Source organism: Rosa rugosa, chromosome 4, assembly GCF_958449725.1.
Source record: "Rosa rugosa chromosome 4, drRosRugo1.1, whole genome shotgun sequence".
Taxonomy (NCBI): Eukaryota; Viridiplantae; Streptophyta; class Magnoliopsida; order Rosales; family Rosaceae; genus Rosa; species Rosa rugosa.
In genome coordinates this window covers 42,291,048-42,310,468 of record NC_084823.1, presented here as the reverse complement: position 1 = coordinate 42,310,468, position 19,421 = coordinate 42,291,048, and the positions used below count along the sequence as shown (strand labels likewise).

The 19,421-nt window shown below is 39.5% G+C and overlaps 1 protein-coding gene across 6 annotated transcripts; it reads left to right on the top strand.

Annotated features, from left to right (window-relative positions):
• The first annotated feature begins 2,433 nt into the window (after positions 1 to 2,433).
• LOC133743744 (deoxyribodipyrimidine photo-lyase-like) lies at positions 2,434 to 9,492 on the top strand. 6 transcript variants are annotated; one of them, XM_062171775.1, is made up of 16 exons: positions 2,434 to 2,849; positions 2,998 to 3,338; positions 3,421 to 3,661; positions 3,853 to 4,010; positions 4,103 to 4,139; positions 4,262 to 4,320; positions 4,623 to 4,704; positions 4,792 to 4,863; positions 5,053 to 6,193; positions 6,319 to 6,408; positions 7,214 to 7,274; positions 7,351 to 7,535; positions 7,627 to 7,698; positions 8,467 to 8,604; positions 8,717 to 8,949; positions 9,116 to 9,492. In XM_062171775.1, exons 1-9 carry the CDS (start codon positions 2,538 to 2,540, stop codon positions 5,197 to 5,199), a joined length of 1,449 nt encoding a protein of 482 aa, XP_062027759.1. In that variant the 5' UTR covers positions 2,434 to 2,537; the 3' UTR covers positions 5,200 to 6,193; positions 6,319 to 6,408; positions 7,214 to 7,274; positions 7,351 to 7,535; positions 7,627 to 7,698; positions 8,467 to 8,604; positions 8,717 to 8,949; positions 9,116 to 9,492. The 6 variants fall into 6 exon arrangements, with proteins under 6 accessions (XP_062027759.1, XP_062027762.1, XP_062027760.1 ...); XM_062171778.1 differs by lacking the exon at positions 7,214 to 7,274 and having other exon boundaries at positions 6,330 to 6,408; XM_062171776.1 differs by lacking the exon at positions 7,214 to 7,274 and having other exon boundaries at positions 7,631 to 7,698.
• Positions 9,493 to 19,421: the final 9,929 nt, after the last annotated feature.

Below are 19,421 nucleotides of genomic sequence, written 5' to 3'. Positions count from 1 at the left end.
TTTTAAAGCTATGTATTTGGGGAACCAAAAGTACAGTTAGTCCTGGACATATTATAATGCTTTCTGAGCAATAATATGAAAATAAAGTGAAGGAAAGACACTTTTGGTAAACACCAGATGATGACTCTATTTAGTGACCTAGCGCTCTGCTAGGGTTTAGAGAGAGTCTCTCCCTTGGGTTGCTTTCTCTTGTACCTTCCCCGTTGATTTTCAATGGTGGCCATAGCAGACTTAGGTCTGTTCATCTTGTTCGTGTATGGAGCGATCCATGGCGGAAGCGATCGGGGTCATTCAATCTCGAATGAAGGCATGCCCTATATATCTGGCGGCTATGGGTACGGGGTGGTGGGTTCTGGATCCGCTTCTACCGGACCAGAAGCCTGAATGCGCAGCCGGCGAAGGCTATTGGAGGACTTGGGGTGCGGTTTGTGCCCTTGGCGGTGCTAAGGATGAGTCATGTCGGAGATCAGAGGATGTCTACAGGGGTTCTCCTCCCGATGCAGTTGGTGGCGTTGAGCACGGATTCAACTTCTTGATCTGGGCTCGAGATCAGGATGTTTGGGATGGGGCCGACATTTTTCGTGGTGGTGGTGACGCACACTGCGGCAGTAGCTGGATACCGGTGCTCGAAGTGGAGCGAGGGAGCCTTGGTTGGGGTGTTTTTAGCCCCATATGGTGCCTGATTTCGTCGGTGGCGGCTGGAGTCGGGGATTCCGGTGAGTTGCAGACTTCGGGTTGCTGTGGGGTGCCCTTAGTATATGTTGGGGTGCCCCTCGTGTTTGCGATATGGACTAGAGTTTGGTGGGCTGGTGTGGCTACCATTTGCACTAAGGTTCCTAAGGTGGATGCTTTGGGGAAGGATGTGGTCATGGAAGGGGAATCTACACCCCTTCCTTCATTGGCTATTTAGTTTTTTTAATAGGTCGCAAAGATCACTTTCTCTGAGAATTCATTTTACTATTTGCTTCGGAGGATGATGATCTTTGTTTGAAATAAAGGTGCGTAATTTTTATTAAAAGGTGAGTGTACTCGGGTGGCCTGGGGCTTGTTCTTGTCATAGAATAGGTATTTAGGGTTCCCTAAGGAACGATTATTTCTGTCGACCCCATAGGGGTGTTTCGTTTTTGTACTGCTTGCTGAATATATATAATGGGCTGACCTCTTTTCATCAAAAAAAGATGATGATCGACTCTATTTTGGTAATGAGTTGCTGGGGTTGACATTAAAAGAAAATTTGTATTTTGATTTTTTTTTTTGGGCAATTGTATTTTGGAAATAAGACGCTCAACAAGCTATTATTGAAGGATAATAGACCATATATATTTGTTTCCTCACATTTTTTTCAGAAAACTTTCTTCTATACCATAAGCTCACCATTTGTACAACATAATTTTAAGAGTTTGTTCCATTGATGGAACACCAAACCTTGACCGAATTTTTATTTTATGAAGTTTATGGCTTTTGACTTAAAAAAATCATAGACAAAATTATGTCATGATTTTTGAGTTCTGTCATTTCGAAAAATGTTAAAAAATTATTATTTGAGGGTTGAAAATTTTTAATAAGAAAACAATAACATGAGATGTTGACCAAAATCCGTGTACTATATTCCAAATTTTTGGATAAAAACCATAATATTAGATTTTTTTTAAAGTTATTGTTATTGTTTTGAACTTTTTTATTTTTTTCTTCACATTTTTTTTTTGAACAAAAAGTAATTCATTGAAACAAACACCAAAGAAAAAAACAAACAGAGCTAAAACCCCCTGCCCAAAACACAGAAGAAAAGGGGAGTCGAGAAAGAAAACAAACTAAGTCGGATCACGTCCGGCATCGCGACATCATACAAGAGAATATGAGAAAAGAAGGAAGGTGGAAACTGAACCCAATCAGCTAGACACAATGTGATCTGCCGCCTAATTAGCCATTCTTCACAAGCCCTTTGATCCCGGAAACAATAAGGTGGCATACTTTGAAAACCTGTCAACCACCACCAGGATGCCAGATAAGTCTCCCACCTTCGGGAGAGAACTTATCTTGGGCCCCCTTCAAATCTTACAACACTCCCTTCACTTTGGGTCGAGAACTTATTTTGGGCCTGATCCACCAAATGATAACCCAACTACATTAACGACCAAACACTTCGCTCTAATCAACCCACGTATCTGCATTCAAAACCACACCTTCAACCGTTTGGTTTCCCTCCTTTTTTTCCTTCCTCATTTTCACCTTCTCTGATTCTCTCTCTCGGCCAATTCTTAGGTGCGGGTAGCCGCACCACGTGTACGGTGCGGCTACCCAATCAAAGCTCAGGAATTTTTGTCTTTATTCCGAAATTGTCCCTGATTTTTAAATGTGAAATACCAAAAATACCCCCCTGCTAGGAGAATGATTGGCCTGCCGCACCACGTGGCGGTGCGGCTGCCCCACGCAAGAATCACTCCTCTCTCTCTCAACCTACACCCACCCTGGCCCACATTCTCAGTACACCGCCGGCGCAAATTAGCCACCGCATTCCGCTTCCCTTCTACTCCTCCATGGCCGCAAACACCGCCTCCGTCCAACCGGGTCGGTTTCGGGTCCTAAAGCAAGGGCCTAAACGGGTCGACCCGAATCCGGGTCCCGTGGTTTATTGGATGTTCAGAGACCAACGGGTCAAAGACAACTGGGCGTTGATCCACGCCGTTGAAGAGGCCAACAAGGCCCATGTCCCGGTCGCCGTGGCCTTCAATTTGTTCGATCAATTTCTTGGCGCCAAAGCCCGCCATTTAGGGTTTATGCTGAGAGGCTTGCGACAATTGCATCCTGATCTTGAAGAATCGCATCAGATTCCATTTTTTCTTGTCCGGGTATGTTAAAAGATTGAATTTTTAGATACCTATTTGGTTCAATTGACATTTATGCTTTAGAAATTTTGGAAATTGTTTGTTTGTGTTTATTGGAAATATTGGGGCTTTTTGTAAGTTTAGAGGTTTATTGGTGGGTTTTCAATTACAGGGAGAAGCGGAGGAGACTATACCCACTTTTGTGAGGGAATGTGGGGCTTCACTATTAGTAACAGATTTTTCACCTTTAAGGGAGGTTCAGAAATGTAAAGAGGAAATATGCAAGAGAGTTAGTGATTTTGTGACCGTACATGAAGTTGATGCCCACAATGTGGTGCCTGTTTGGGTGGCATCGGAGAAGTTGGAGTATAGTGCTAGGACTATAAGGAGTAAGATAAATAAAAGGCTGCCCGAGTACCTTATTGAATTTCCTATGTTGCAGCCACCGATTGCAAAATGGGTGGGCACAAGTCCCGCGATTGATTGGGATGGTCTTATTGATGAAGTTTTAAGGTTAGGTGTTGTTTACGTTTTGTTGACATGATTGGGGAATGTTGGGGTTTCTGTTGTTGATGTTGTTCTTGTGTATGACTAGGAAAGGAGAAGAAGTTCCTGAAGTTGACTGGTGCGAACCAGGAGAAAAGGCAGCAATAGAAGTTTTGATGGGTAGGAAAAATGGATTCTTGACAAAAAGGCTGAAGGGTTATTCATCGGACCGGAATAACCCTTTGAAACCAAGAGGGGTGTCTGGTCTTTCTCCATATTTGCATTTTGGGCAAATATCTGCTCAGAGGTGTGCCTTGGAGGCACGCAGTGTCCGAAAACTCAGTCCCCTGGTTTGTGATTTTAAATTCATGTTGAATATTTGTTTTTGCTTTTACATTTTCCTTATCTGTGCTGACTTTGCTGTGTCCAGAATTATCTGCAATTTGTGCCGTCTTTCTATAGTTCTACTCTTGCTTCATGTGAAGTGGTTTATTGTATATGATATGTTGCTTATTTTCCTACTTTTACTTGCTATTATAAGGCAGTGGATGCATTTTTAGAGGAGTTGATTGTGCGCAGAGAACTTGCTGACAACTACTGCTTTTACCAGCCTCAATATGATTCATTGCAAGGGGCATGGGAATGGGCACGTAAGACCTTAATGGACCATGCTTCGGATAAGCGAGAACATATTTACACGTCAGTATATTAGTTGTCCTTTGTTGCTATATGTTGATTGTTGTTTCTGAAGCGATAATGGTTATGAAGCGTGTAAAATTTCTAAATTGCAGGAGGGAGCTATTGGAGAAGGCACAAACTGCTGATCCTGTAAGTTAACTGAGCTTCTACTTCATAAAGCTTATGTATTTGCGTGTCTCCTCTGTTGTATTCAGGTTGTCTGCTGTATCATTTTCTTATCACCTTCTGTTTCTTCTTCTCCTGCTTTTCAGCTCTGGAATGCCTCCCAATGTGAGATGGTTCATTACGGGAAGATGCATGGTTTTATGCGGTAAGGAACTATTCTCTGTCAGGTTAAATGGTTTACTACTCTGATCAGAGTTTTCTTGTTTCTAATATTTAAAATCTCATAGAATATCCTTTGAGTATTATGGTCCCAGTTTGCTTGTCCCAGTTAAGCAGTTCTTCTATTTGCTGAGCATGGCATCACATAGTGCTTGCATTGATGACTAGAGTTTCATTAAGATCTAATCAGTATGTATGTTGCTTGTTTCACATACCAACGTCATGCTGTTGGTTCTGTTTAGTATTTAATGTCAGGAGAGCAAGTTTAAGTTATTGTTTCATCTGCAGGATGTATTGGGCAAAAAAGATCCTTGAGTGGACAAGAGGACCCGAAGAAGCCCTTGAAATATCCATATATTTAAATAACAAGGTATGCAAGTACAATTCTATTACGCTTATATGGAGGCTGTTGCCAAATTTTCACCTAGACCTCTTTGGCTGATAAAACTTCTTGCAGTATGAAATAGATGGAAGGGATCCCAATGGATATGTTGGTTGCATGTGGTCAATATGTGGTGTTCACGACCAGGTTTATGTCCATCATTTTATATTTTGATCTCTGCATTTTATTCCAACTTTCTACTCATTATAAAACCAGTGATTATGAGTGATTGGTTCTTTCTTAGACAACTGGAAGTGATATAAATGAGAATGAAATTGGGATGAGAATCATTTTCAGTGAGATTCGCTGATCAACTAATTTGATATGGAATTTCAGGGTTGGAAGGAACGACCAATTTTTGGGAAAATACGTTACATGAACTATGCAGGCTGCAAAAGGAAATTTGACGTGGATGGATACATTGCCTATGTGCAGAGGCTTGGTGCAACCAAGAAGAGAAAAGCGGAAACTCTTACTCAGTGAATACGTCAAGGAACTCTGCAGTTGGTACTTGGGGATCTTCAAGTGAATATAGTATGCAGAATCATTGATTATTGCACTGAATTCCTCTGAAGATAAAGATTTGGAGGTCTTTCTGACACATGATGTAGTGTGTCACCGGCAACTATCTGAGTCGAGCCCCGTTCTATTCCGATTTAAATTCTCAAGTCAGAAGACATAGATGTCATGTTCTTTCCCCTAACTTGCAACCTTGTGGCTGCTCATGAAGTCCTAGATCTGTAATTTTTCTTTGATTCTCTGAAATGATAATAGGAGTCAAGTTCTCAAGTGGCAGAGCAAGTAGGAAATCAAATTAAAATTGATTTCAATCTCTATCTCCAATGTCAGAGACTCACATAGAATCCATAGATGATGTGGATCGAGGATGTTTGATTGTATATGAATTCTTCGTTTTCGTGGAGATGATGAAAATAAATTGTATGGAAGATTTCTTTAACCAAATCTAAAATTACCACATCAGAGTTGAATCAAACACAAGCAATGGTGGCTGGAACATCTGCATTTTATGTCATAAAGCATTAAGGCGTCGAACCTGACGACGTTTAAGACTGAGAAATATCTGGGCTATAGCTTCCGGCGACGATGCAGCGACATTTGAAGATAATGTGGGCAATATGGAATCTTATTCTCTATAAGCCTATATACTAAAGCTGTTCATTACTGTTCACAAAGTGGGGTGACGCTTTTGCCGTTTCTACTTTCCTCAATTACAGTTTGCCATTCTTCTATAACCTTCTGATCTACACATTCCTTGAGAACAGAGAGAGAGAGTGATCTGGGTAGAAGAAGAAGAAGGGATTTCGAATCGCAAACAAATCTTCTGCATAACTCCTTCCATAAATCGCTTCCGGGGTTGAAGATGGAACAGTTCCATTGCATGATGTTGAAGTGAGTAGCGGTAATTTTTTAGTTTGCAGAGAATCCATTGAAAATAGCCGACGAAGCCAACAGAGATGTAAGCCGCTCTTTTATCTCTCTCTCGATTTCCGAATTTCTTTACTTGCTAGGTATCTACCACAATCAATCTTTTACCGGTGTTCATGGAGATTCAAGGTCGCATGATCAGTCTGTTTTCTGTAGGGAATTGGTAGGCTATCTTTGGTTGCTGCATATGCAACTCAATCATCTGCAACTGTGGTTCAGGCAGGCACAAAAGAGCTCACCTTTAAGGTACTTCACTACCAAATGCCTTGATATTTTGCTATATTTCTGTATTCATCTTACATTGTATATTAATTCATTAGAAAAGTTTAAGGCTCATATAAAATTTTTTATCATTAAAATTAAAACCAAGTGCCTGCTTGGTAACATTGGTAATCATTAAGGATAGAGAAGGAAGATGAGTGCATGGAGACCAAAGATGTCAGAGAAGGAGAAAAAGATGCGCATAGACTGATTCATAAAAATAGCAATAAATTAACCAATAACAGGTCTAATATTTTTATCCCATCTCATCTACGTTCCCTCTGTCACATATTTCCAAAATATTATCCAACTATCTATATAGCTAAAAGAAATAATCTGAATACCAAAAACTTCTTTTTTTTTTTGTTTGTGTGTGAATTGTCCCCTAATGACACAACAAAGAAGCTAAAAGAATTACAACAATAGTGGTCTGAGTTTATGCAAAGGCTTGGTGTCCAGAAGATGCTCTGTAACCACTGCAGAAAGGAAAATGTAGTTAACCCAGCTAAATACTGAGATTGATTTATTTATGTTATTAAAAGTAGTTTTTGCACTATGTCCCATGCCTTCTACATTCTATCATCTGTGTTTCCTACCCTTTCAAACATGCATAGCACACAGCGGTCGGAAAAGTAAGGTTAGCATAATGTACCTCTCATTTACTGAATACTATATTCACTTACCGAAAGTACCAAGTGCACTTCTCCTATGCATTTGCATAGCATACTATACCTTATTAATCTTGCGTAAGAGTCGCTTCACATTATTGTCTACGATTTGATCTGTGTAGGCTGTTAATGGGTGGCTATGGATTGTATCTTGGATACTGAAAATGATATTCCGATTATGTGGTATGAAAACCGCAGCATAGAAGTAGTAACTGAAACAAGATTGTGTTGTGTTCATGATATGCTGTGATGATTTCAGGAGGAGAAGGCCAAGGTGAAAGACTTGCACCCCGAGCTTCTAGCTGGGATGTTTTTTTTTTGCTGGAGCAACTGTTGGAGTAACAGTTCTTCTGACTTCTCACAAACCCAATCTAGGAAGCAGCTTCATGTCAATGATTTCTATCAATCTCTATTGCTCCACTGTGGTAGACGAAGTAACTACAGGTAATTGTTTAGTTTCTGCAATTTTTATTTTTTATTTTTTTATTTTTTTGGTCTGGTTGCTAATTGTTGTGATTTAATCCCACATATGAAGACAGCGGGGAGGTATCAACTTGGGAGTAGATTGATTATAGTTTTTACTACTGCAGCAGACTGATTATGCATGGTAGGATACTTCTTTTTCTGAACTGCATTTTGTAGCCGAGACAAGGTTCATCAAATTTTTGATTATTCTATCGAAAGGTCTTTGTGGATATTGTTGTGTAATATGGAAAGTCTTTTGTAGTGATAAAAGTGGGAAAATAAAGGGCTTGGAATAAGGATCTCAGTTCGTCTCATTAATGATATGGTAGAGTTGGTGGAGTCTATAGTTCTTTTTGCAAGAAGGGCTTGGTCATTTGAGCAGCAGTTTTGTACAACCATTCCATTCCAGTGTTCAGTTTCTAAAATTTGAATTTTGTTTTTCAATTCCTGCTGGTATCCAGTTCTCCTGATGTGGAGATATTTGATTTCTTGGACATGTCAATTTCCAACTGATATCTGTAATTTAACATCCAAAACAACATGCAAATTTCATTTAAATTGTACCTTTTCAAATTGTGCAGAGGACCAGCTGCTTTAGCTTATTTGGGTGAGGCTGAAAAGCTGAACCATGAATTTGTCTGAAGAACTGGTCTTTAGATGAATGAGCTGAAACAAAAGCTCAGCTTCTGTTACCCTTTTCAGGCATGGTGGCATTGGTCTTGGGCTGTGCATTGTGTGTGTCAAGTACTTAAGTATATAGATGCATCAGGAATGTCAATGCATATGATGCATAAACACATCCACGCGCACCTACAAAGATAATCCGAATATTAACATTTGAATGATCACAATAAGCTGCATGTTTAAAAAACATGTGAAATGTTAATAACGATTATACTGGTGATGACAGGTTATCAAGATGGGTGGAGAAATCAGGGTTGTAAAGAAGGATGGTCAGGAACTTCAATGCAATTGTACTTGGTTCTGGATACAGCTGCAGATGGCACTAAACAATATTGTCAAGAAGATTTTGCAAAGCAGTGTAGTGGTAAGTAAATTTGTGTATTTCGAGTTCCAGGTATTACAAAGTAGACTTATCTGAACAGTCATGAACAGTTATATTTTAGATACTTAGATCGTGTTGCTGAATATGAATGTAGGTGCTGCTTGCACTACATGGCAACATGGGTAGATTGATTATGCCCCAGTGGTTACGTAAAAATGTTCTCATTGGCAGCGTCTGAGTTGAATAAGCTGACGTAAGTTCTTAGGGAACTCTTTAAAGGCAGAAATTCAGCTTGAATTGCGCAAAAGTTCAGCTAATGGACGAAGTTTTTTGGAGTCATCTAAAATTGCTCTTGATGGTGGAGGCAAAAATGGAGAGCCCAAACAGGTAACCAGTCTGGAAATTTCTGTTTTGGATTTGTTTCTCACTTCAGAGTTTACTTCTTCAATGATTTGAAAGATTAAAATTTATGATTCCTAATCCGATTTTTGAGATCTAGATGTTTCTAGCTGATCAAGGTTCATTTTTCTCTGCGGGTTCTTTTGCCTTGCAGATCATTGGTTGTATGACAGAGCGTGTTGTGGAAACTGGATCATTTGGAATTGTTTTTCAGGTTCGTTGGGTGATTGTCTTCCCAGCTATTATGCTAGTGCGATTTTGTTTTTGATATACAGTGGTGACTGATGATCCTTTTCTCTTGGGCAAAATGCTTGGAAACTGGTGAGACTATGGCTATAAAGAAGGTTTTGCAAGACAGAAGAGAAAAGAACAAGGAACGTCAATTGATGCGTGTGATTGATATGTTAACACACCCACTTCAGAACTCTCTAATGCTATGAATCATCAAACATGAAAGATTAACATGCTCCTAGATTTTACTAAGATGTATCATATGCTTACAAAGCTGGAAGTCTCATAATAAGTTGATGATGATTGTGAATTCCTTTTGTAAACCTAAAATGTTCGCAAACCAGAAATCCTTGCAACACTTCAACACTTTATAATACACTGAACATATAATAGTCAGTAAACCTTGCATACAAAGTCTTCTTCTATAATTGAGACAGCATTACCTTTTTTCTTTTTTGGTTTTGCAGTTAACGTTACACGAATGATTCATATGCTTTTATCATCTGTATACAATTATTGCTATTTGGTAACGTGCTCATAGGGCCAATTAGTTGATGATGATGAAAAGGAAAGATTCCCAGGTAATGAGAACCCAAATGAATATCATTCAATCTGTGAATGTTGTACCGTGAATCAAAAAAAAAATAAAAAAAATCATCATGAATGTTCAATGTTGAATGCAAAAGAACAATACACTTGACATGAATACTTTTCACTTTCAAGAGAGGATGTGAAGTAACCCACGCTTTAGCATAAGAGGTGACGTTTGAGTTCCTTTATAGCTGTAAAGGAACTCCAACGTCAGCAAAAAAAACCACTAAAATGAAACTGATCAGTTACTCTTGCATTCTTATGTCTGAAAGATTAAAGCTTCACTGCCCTGAAAGAGGTTTTGCAACTTACTTTGCTTTTAAGTTTTCATTTGTATTCTGATTTGATCTCTCTGCACAATTGCATATTTAGATTCCTCCTGGTGTTGATTTGATTATGATTATATGTTTTGATTTCATTTTCCGGTCCTTTTAATTTGCCGCTGTTCTTCAAGTTCATTAATTGCGAGACGGAATACATTCGTACTGTGGTGTTCTACGCGAAGGAAACTGAGGACCGACCAGATTCTTTTCCAAGTAACCAAAAGATTGTGGCATACTGGTACGTCGTTCAATTTCTTTCTCTCTTTTGTGCATCAATTTCCTTCTTCGTGTATGTTCTTCATTAACTTTCATGTGAAGGAAAATGCTAAATAAGACGTATGATTTGAGGCCTTACACATACGTGGAATGTCTATGAATAAAATCAATATTTGAACTACAATAAATAAAATAAAATAGATTGATATCGATTTGGCCTATTATCAGTGATCAATCCTTTTTTGGATATATGAAGTGAGGTTTTACCAAGTTGATTTTGAGGAACATGTAACAATCTCTTTTGATCTTTGTTGCAGAATATGGCAGATATCAGGCCAGAGGACTATGTAAAGGTATTTGCAGGGAAAGATAATACTAAGCGTCCCGATGCAGCATCAGGACAATGCACACATGTTGACTACGATTATAAGACAGTATTTGCTACACCAATATATAAAGTAGGGAACATGGATGCTGTGGCCATAAATAATGCGTTTAATACAATTATGGGAAAGGACAAGATTACAGAAGTAGAGTTCTTTAATTTCATTTGTGCTGGGCTAAACATCAGAAGTGTTGTAGATCCCAACAAACCATTATTGGTCTTTGCCAAGGCAGATGGGATGTGTTCAGACTATGATACAGCGGAAATTCTACAATGCTCCGAGCTCGCTATGCTTGGGCACGTCAGCTTATTATGGACCGTTGGATATAAAGTCAAAAATCTAACGGTTGAAAAAGTTGACCGGGTGACCTGTTATTCCATTCTCTTTCTTTCAACACTATGCCATCATCAGCATCAACACCAACACAATGGGACACTGGTTAGTTATCATCCACAGATTCACTCCCCAAATTCATAACTAACAAAAACCCAGGGTCCCCAATTCAATTAGATCAAGATCGAGAGCAAGAACTTTCATTCCGGTTCATGGCCCAAATCTACCAAATATCAGAAGTCCAAAACAAAATTCGATCTTTCACTATAAATCAAACCCATGCGATGCGGTTGGGACCTTAGACTCTGACCTCGATCGACATCGTTGTTTAATATACTGTAAACCCAGGGCCAAACCCGACCCAATCCCCGACCACCCTCCTCCACCTCACTTTCAGCTATGACCATACTTCATTGCTATTCTCTTCAATGCCATGGCCACCGTCGACCACCACCACCTCCACCTCCACCCGGCCTCGACTCCGTCCCCGTCGTCGACCTCCGCCTCTCCACCCAATCAGAACTCTACTCCCTCTCTCTCTCCTCCTCGTCTTCTGCATCTCACCAATTCGACGACGATGCTTTGATCCCCAAAATCAAGAGTTCGGTCTTCAACTAATCGCTGGCAGCCGCAAACAATTGCTTCCTTGGAGCCCTGCTTTTGGTAGACTTGCGAACAGAACGGAAAGTTTATCTTTTTCTTCTGGATAGCAGCCTGCTCAAAAGAACTAATGAGAGAGAGAGAGAGAGAGAGAGAGAGTTGATAAGTTCGTTTGTATGTGGTGTGAGTTTGTTTCAAAGGGAGAGAATAGAATTAAAAAAATGTGTGGCTGTTGTTCGTGTAGGCGTCTGGGCGCTAGTCACCTGTTGCTCATGGAATGTATACTTTGTTGATAAAGTCTATTTCCTACACATTGTTGCTCATGAAATGTATACTTTTCATTACAATTAATAAGTTAGTTATACCACATTAGTGGACATGTAAGAATTTTGTGCGATCAAAATTAAAAATCGATAAATTTGATATTACCCATCTATTTATAGAGTATTATTAGGTATTGTGTAAAAAAATTAACTCAATCCGCCGTCATTTTGACATAAAATAAACATGTCAACCATTTAAAAACTTCTACTTCCCTAAGGGGAGCGGACCATTGAGGAGATAAAATTCTCGAAATTTTTACATTATTTGATATAGCTCCTACCCACGAGAGCATGAGAGCTGACCGATCGAAAAAATAAGTTACGAGTGAGTGGTTATGAGCATATTAGTTTTATGTGGTATTTAAAGTTTAGGGTTGATCTACTAGATCGAGACCCAAACGATGACAAAAATAGCTGAAATTTTGACCATAATTATATCTTCTTATCATGATAACATCAGACGGCCGATTTTGATAAATTCTATTTCCTCCACATTGTTCCTCTTGGAGGGTATATTATTTGATACAACACATTAGTACATATATAAGGATCTTGTGCGATCTAAACAATCGAAATTGGAAATCGATAAATTTGACATTACCCATCTAATTATAGTGTATTAATAGATATTGTGTAAAAAAATTAACCCGATCCGCCGTCAAATCGACACGAAATAAACCGGTCAACCCTTTAAAAGCTTCTACTTCCCTAAGGGGAGCCGACCATTGAGGAGATAAAATTCCCAAATTTCAGCTTCAAAATTCAAACAATTCCATAATAGTAATGACGTCGATCCACTCAGCCAACCGATTAAAGCTTAATAACCCTATATTTCTTCACTACAAGCTGCAAAGAGCAAGGGTGTCATCGGATCGTACACTTGAGACACAGTCCGTTAGATATAACAAGTACATTATTTTAGGCTTCGAGTTCAAAATTCAGACAATTCCGTGATAGTAATGATGTGGATCCACTGGGTCAACCGATTAAGCTTTAATAACCCTATATTTTTTCACTACAAGCTTCAAAGAGCAAGGGTGTCATCGGATCGTACACTTGAGACACTGTCCGTTAGATATAACAAGTACATTATTTTAGGCTTCTGGTTCAAAATTCAGACAATTCCGTGATAGTAATGATGTGGATCCACTCGGTCAACCGATTGAGCTTTAATAACCCTATATTTTTTCACTACAAGCTTCAAAGAGCAAGGGTGTCATCGGATCGTACACTTGAGACACTGTCCGTTAGATATAACAAGTACATTATTTTAGGCTTCGGGTTCAAAATTCAGACAATTCCGTCATAGTAATAACGTGGATCCACTGGGTCAACCGATTAAGCTTTAATAACCCTATATTTTTTCACTACAAGCTTCAAAGAGCAAGGGTGTCATCGGATCGTACACTTGAGACACTGTCCGTTAGATATAACAAGTACATTATTTTAGGCTTCTGGTTCAAAATTCAGACAATTCCGTGATAGTAATGATGTGGATCCACTCGGTCAACCGATTGAGCTTTAATAACCCTATATTTTTTCACTACAAGCTTCAAAGAGCAAGGGTGTCATCGGATCGTACACTTGAGACACTGTCCGTTAGATATAACAAGTACATTATTTTAGGCTTCGGGTTCAAAATTCAGACAATTCCGTCATAGTAATAACGTGGTTCCACTCGGTCAACCGATTAAGCTTTAATAACCCTATATTTTTTCACTACAAGCTTCAAAGAGCAAGGGTGTCATCGGATCGTACACTTGAGACACTGTCCGTTAGATATAACAAGTACATTATTTTAGGCTTCGGGTTCAAAATTCAGACAATTCCGTCATAGTAATAACGTGGTTCCACTCGGTCAACCGATTAAGCTTTAATAACCCTATATTTTTTCACTACAAGCTTCAAAGAGCAAGGGTGTCATCGGATCGTACACTTGAGACACTGTCCGTTAGATATAACAAGTACATTATTTTAGGCTTCGGGTTCAAAATTCAGACAATTCCGTCATAGTAATAACGTGGATCCACTCGGTCAACCAATTAAGCTTTAATAAGCCTATATTTTTTCACTACAAGCTTCAAAGAGCAAGGGTATCATCGGATTGTACAATTGAGACACTGTCCGTTAGATATAACAAGTACATTATTTTAGGCTTCGGGTTCAAAATTCAGACAATTCCGTGATAGTAATGGCGTGGATCCACTCGGTCAACCGATTAAGCTTTAATAAGCCTATATTTTTTCACTACAAGCTTCAAAGAGCAAGGGTGTCATCGGATCGTACACTTGAGACACTGTCCGTTAGATATAACAAGTACATCATTTTAGGCATCGAGTTCAAAATTCAGAGAATTCAGTGATAGTAATAACGTGGATCCACTCGGTCAACCGATTAAAGCTAAATAAGCCTTAGTCGTTTGACCGAGCCGTCGGCATACTATCAATGATGGAATTTTCTAAATTTTTGACCCAAAGCCTAAAATAATGTACTTGACACATCTGACGGAAGGATTCTTAAGTGTAAGATCCTATGACGGCCATGCCCTTTGAAGCTTGTAGTGAAAAAAAAAATAGGATTATTAAAACTAAGTCGTTTGACCGAGCTGATCAACATCCTAATGATGACGGATTTATCCGAATTTTTGAACTGAAGCCTGAAATAATGTACATGCCACATCTGACGGAAGATTTTCTCAAGTGTACGATCTGATGACAGCCTTGCCCTTTGAAGCTTGTAGTGAAAAAAAATAGGGTTACTAAGTTTTAGTCGTTTGACCGAGCCGATCGACATCCGATCGATGACGGATTTGTCCGATTTTTGGAACTAAAGCCTACTATAATATACTTGACACATCTGACGGAAGGATTCTCAAGTTTAAGATCCGATGATGGCCTTGCCCTTAGAAGGTTGTATAGAAGAAGAAAATAGGGTTATTAAAGGGTTGACTGCTTTGTTTGATGTCATCGGATCGTACACTTGAGACACTGTCCGTTAGATATAACAAGTACATTATTTTAGGCTTCGGGTTCAAAATTCAGACAATTCTGTGATAGTAATGGCGTGGATCCACTTGGTCAACCGATTAAGCTGTAATAACCCTATATTTTTTCACTACAAGCTTCAAAGAGCAAGGGTGTCATCGGATCGTACACTTGAGACACTGTCCGTTAGATATAACAAGTACATTATTTTAGGCTTCGGGTTCAAAATTCAGACAATTCCGTGATAGTAATGACGTGGATCCACTCGGTCAACCGATTAAGCTTTAATAACCCTATATTTTTTAACTACAAGCTTCAAAGAGCAAGGGTGTCATCGGATCTTACACTTGAGACACTGTCCGTTAGATATAACAAGTACATTATTTTAGGCTTCGGGTTCGAAATTCAGACAATTCCGTAATAGTAATGACGTCGATCCACTCGGTCAACCGATTAAGCTTTAATAAGCCTATATTTTTTCACTACAAGCATCAAAGAGCAAGGGTGTCATCGGATCGTACACTTGAGACACTGTCCGTTAGATATAACAAGTACATTATTTTAGGCTTCGGGTTCAAAATTCAGACAATTCCGTCATAATAATGACGTCGATCCACTCGGGCAACTGACTAAGGTATTTTTCTTATTTTTATTAACTTCCCACTTTGAATGACTAGATCGTTAATGAATACAAGATTTGGGACACAATATTAGAGTACACATCACGACGAGTCTCTAAGAATTTTTGGGAATTTTTACGGACAGCCAGCTATTTATTAAGATTTTTCAAAGTTTAAAAATTTTAAAAATTATTTTTAGAAAATATAGAAATATATTTTTTTTTAGAAGAAAATATTTGTTAATTTTTTTACGAGGTGCCATCTGGACCGTCCACTCTCCACTGTTTGATCTGAACCGTTGATCGAAACTATTTATCTGGGCTCCAAAGATTGATGAGATCAAGTTCTCGATCTGGACACAAGCAAGGATGACCCGACCGGAGCTCCGGCGCTAGGCGGCATCACGGCGGCACACCAGCGAGGACAAGGATGGCTTATTTCCGGTGCTTTTCTTCAAGTCGGTCGAGGAACTCCCCTACAACGTCCGTCATCCACATCGACGCCGTCCTGGCCTCCGCCGTCAATCTCATGAGGATCATGTCGGCTCATGGCTGCAAGGTCTTCGCCGGAGATGAAGGTGGTGCTGCCGCCGATGTCGGAGTGCAAGGGTGCCAGAGAGCTTCGAGCAGAACTAAGGCCGTGAGCAGGTGGAGCTTCCACGTTGCTCATATTTCTTTCTGTGATTCATTCCATTCTGTTTCTGGATTTTTTAGCAGAACATCAGAGAAGAAGAGGTGACGAGGGCAAAACGGGAAGATGAAATTGGTGATACCCATCAGCTAACCAAACTAATTGCTGAGAATTTGGCACCTCTCTATTAAGTGTGAAATATTGAATGGGAATTGAATTTGGTGTGAAATTCAAGATCAGATCGAGTGAGTGAGTTGGTCAAATCCAGGCTGAATTCTGCAGCTGACAGTGAAAATGAGTTTGGAAGAATGGAGAGATATGGTTATACTTACGGTGAGGAGCATGGTGATGAACACTCCCACGAGAACTCAATCCAAGATCCATTTCTACCTAGATAAATTCATTAATCAATTCACCCTGGTCTGCATTAATTTCATTTCACACAAAACCCAGTCTGTGTAAAACTTGGAACTGGGAACCGACTAACCGGCTAAACCTTTCCTATATGCATTATATTTTAATAAACAGTCACGTGAAAATCACGTGGGTGGACCCCAAAACTTCGAGCACCGTATGCTCCGAGCACGGAAGACGTTTCCATGATACAGCGGTTCCATCAAGTGCAATTAGTGTCAATATGGATCAGAGAATAGCAGCAGGTACAGAACGTGTACCAGTGTCAGTGCCCAACCCAGCATCATCAGGACAGAGCTCTACAACAGACCAAGCATTAGCTCATGCATTCATCTGTGCTTGGTTAACCAGGTTTTGCATCAAGGAAGCAGGTGACCAACTCAAAAACCAGCTAGCATCTCTACAAAAAACATACCTGACGTTTTACAAGAGGAGCTGCACAGTTTTTGACACATTCAGACCCACAAAAGAATGGGTTAACAGCTTAAGGTCGGCCTTCTCTTCTTTCACCAGATGCAGGCATACTCTGGCACTTCACATGGGAGTAGGAGAGACATACCACAAAGTCAACATGTCCAGGAATTATGGGCATGCATTCGTATGCTCTACTAGTAGAGATCATGAATAAGCTATCTCTAGCTCCTGCTCTTGTTCTGACTGTGGTTTTTTCAAGCCATACACGTGGATAAGTTATATTGGGTGACGGTGAGCACGTGTGGCCATCTCTGAAACCAAACACGTGGGTAACCCGCTCTGATACCATGATAAAGTAATCTGGGGTTCACATCCAAAACCAATTGGCAATGAATGGAGTGGCCCAAACCCTTATAAACTCATAAGCAAAGTTATATTTATACACATTCTCAACACTGACATGGCTAAGAATGGATGGTGTTACAGCTGCAATAGATGAAATAGCCCATATTATGCTGCATTATGATAACGGGATGATCCCTGATGGACTCTCGAAAGAAAGGGTGTGGAAGTATGCTAGACTAATAAATGAAGGGTATTTCAACAGAATGCAAACTTCTTACAACCCTGAACTTGTTGCTATGGCTCAGCTACATAAAGATCTTCCTAGGGCTTGCAGATGAAATAGGGTACAGATCCCCTCTTAACATTGCTGTTATCAAAGGGAATAACCTTCTAAAAGCATCAGCTAAGAGAAAAGCCACTATATTTATAGAATGCAAAGAACAGCTGCACAGTGTGTCCGCCGATGCCTCCATCATAGATGAAATATATGCCAAACCAAAGACGGCTGATCTCCCCAACTTCACAACAATACAAACTATGGAAGGAGGACCTAATGAGACTTTCACAGGTGGGGGACAAAATAAGAGAGGAAACAGTGATGTGGACCAAGCATCCAAGAAGTCCAGAGGATCAGCAGGGCTACCTATCCCGTCTGGAAGAGGGAGGACAACAATGGGAGTACCACCAAGCCTTTAATTGGAGACCAAGAAACATGAATAATGGAAAATTATATTAATTGTAGACATGTAGTATAGTATAGTAATAATATTTTGAACAAGGCTGGCAGCCATGTACTCATTATTTATAATTTATCTATTTAAGAAAAAAAAAAAAAAAAAAGAGAGTTGATTATGAGGTAATCTTGAACTCGACCATTTACCCTTTTTTCAACAAAAGGAAACTCAGGCCTCTTCGATAAAAGAACAGTTATTCCTAGTTAAGATATAGTTTGCTAAATTAGTAGTGGATAATTTACGTAAACGTGATCCCGCTTCTCTTCGGTAGTTAAATTCTGCTATAATACTTTTAGTTATTGGGAGAAGTGACGGAGAACCCAAGTATTTTCTTTCAGATCCAGAAAACAACTTATAATTAAAAGGGCTTGTTTGATTCAATTCCTGAATAAAGTTACCAGCCACAATTTTTTTTTTAAATAAATTAGATAAAGCAGGAGGAGCTTGATAACTGGAAAGCAATAGATGTTATTATTTTAGTGAATCTCCTTTAACGGAAGTAGGGGTCATCATTTGGCCTGCGGGCCTAAAAGCCCATGGGCGCCAGCCCGGCCTAATGGACAAAAGGCGCCAGCCCGGCCCGGCCTCCAGCAAATTCGAAATCATAATAACCTATTTTTATTCAATCGTCGAGATTGAGGGTTAATTCAATAATTTTTAGGAAACATTCAAATTGATGACTAAAAATTTGTTTCTGTTGTAGGGAAACGATATTTGAGAGAAAATTGTTGTATATTCTCATTGATAATAGGGGTCTCTTTATGTAGAGGATTACAATGCGTAAATCTGAATCATACAAGGAAAGATAATCATACAATGAATAAGATATTCTCCGAGATTATCTCTAATTAAAACCTTATTACCACTAGGTCAAGTAACTTAGAGTTTGGGCCAGACACAATATGGATTTACTTAAACACTCCCCTTGTGTTGCCCAAAAGCAGTGCTTCTCTAGTTACCTCGTTAAAAATCTTGCCGAGTAACAAAAACTCTATGGGACAAAAATAACATCGATCTAAGAGGGAAAAGAGCACAACACACTCTTCACGTTTCAAGACCATATGCGTAGACATCTCCCCTGATGTCTGCATCTCCTCCTGATGACTACGGTCATGGGAGTTCGGATAACTTCCACAAATGATGGTACCAACACATTTCTCGAAAGTGAAATTTAGGCAATGACTTAGTGAGCAAGTCTGCCACACTATCCTCATATCGAACCTAGTTCACTTTGATCATGAGGAGAGTCTGTTGTTGCTGATTATCCTTGGTGTTGTGGCTTTTGATGTAGGCTTGTTTCATTTGTTCAAAACAAG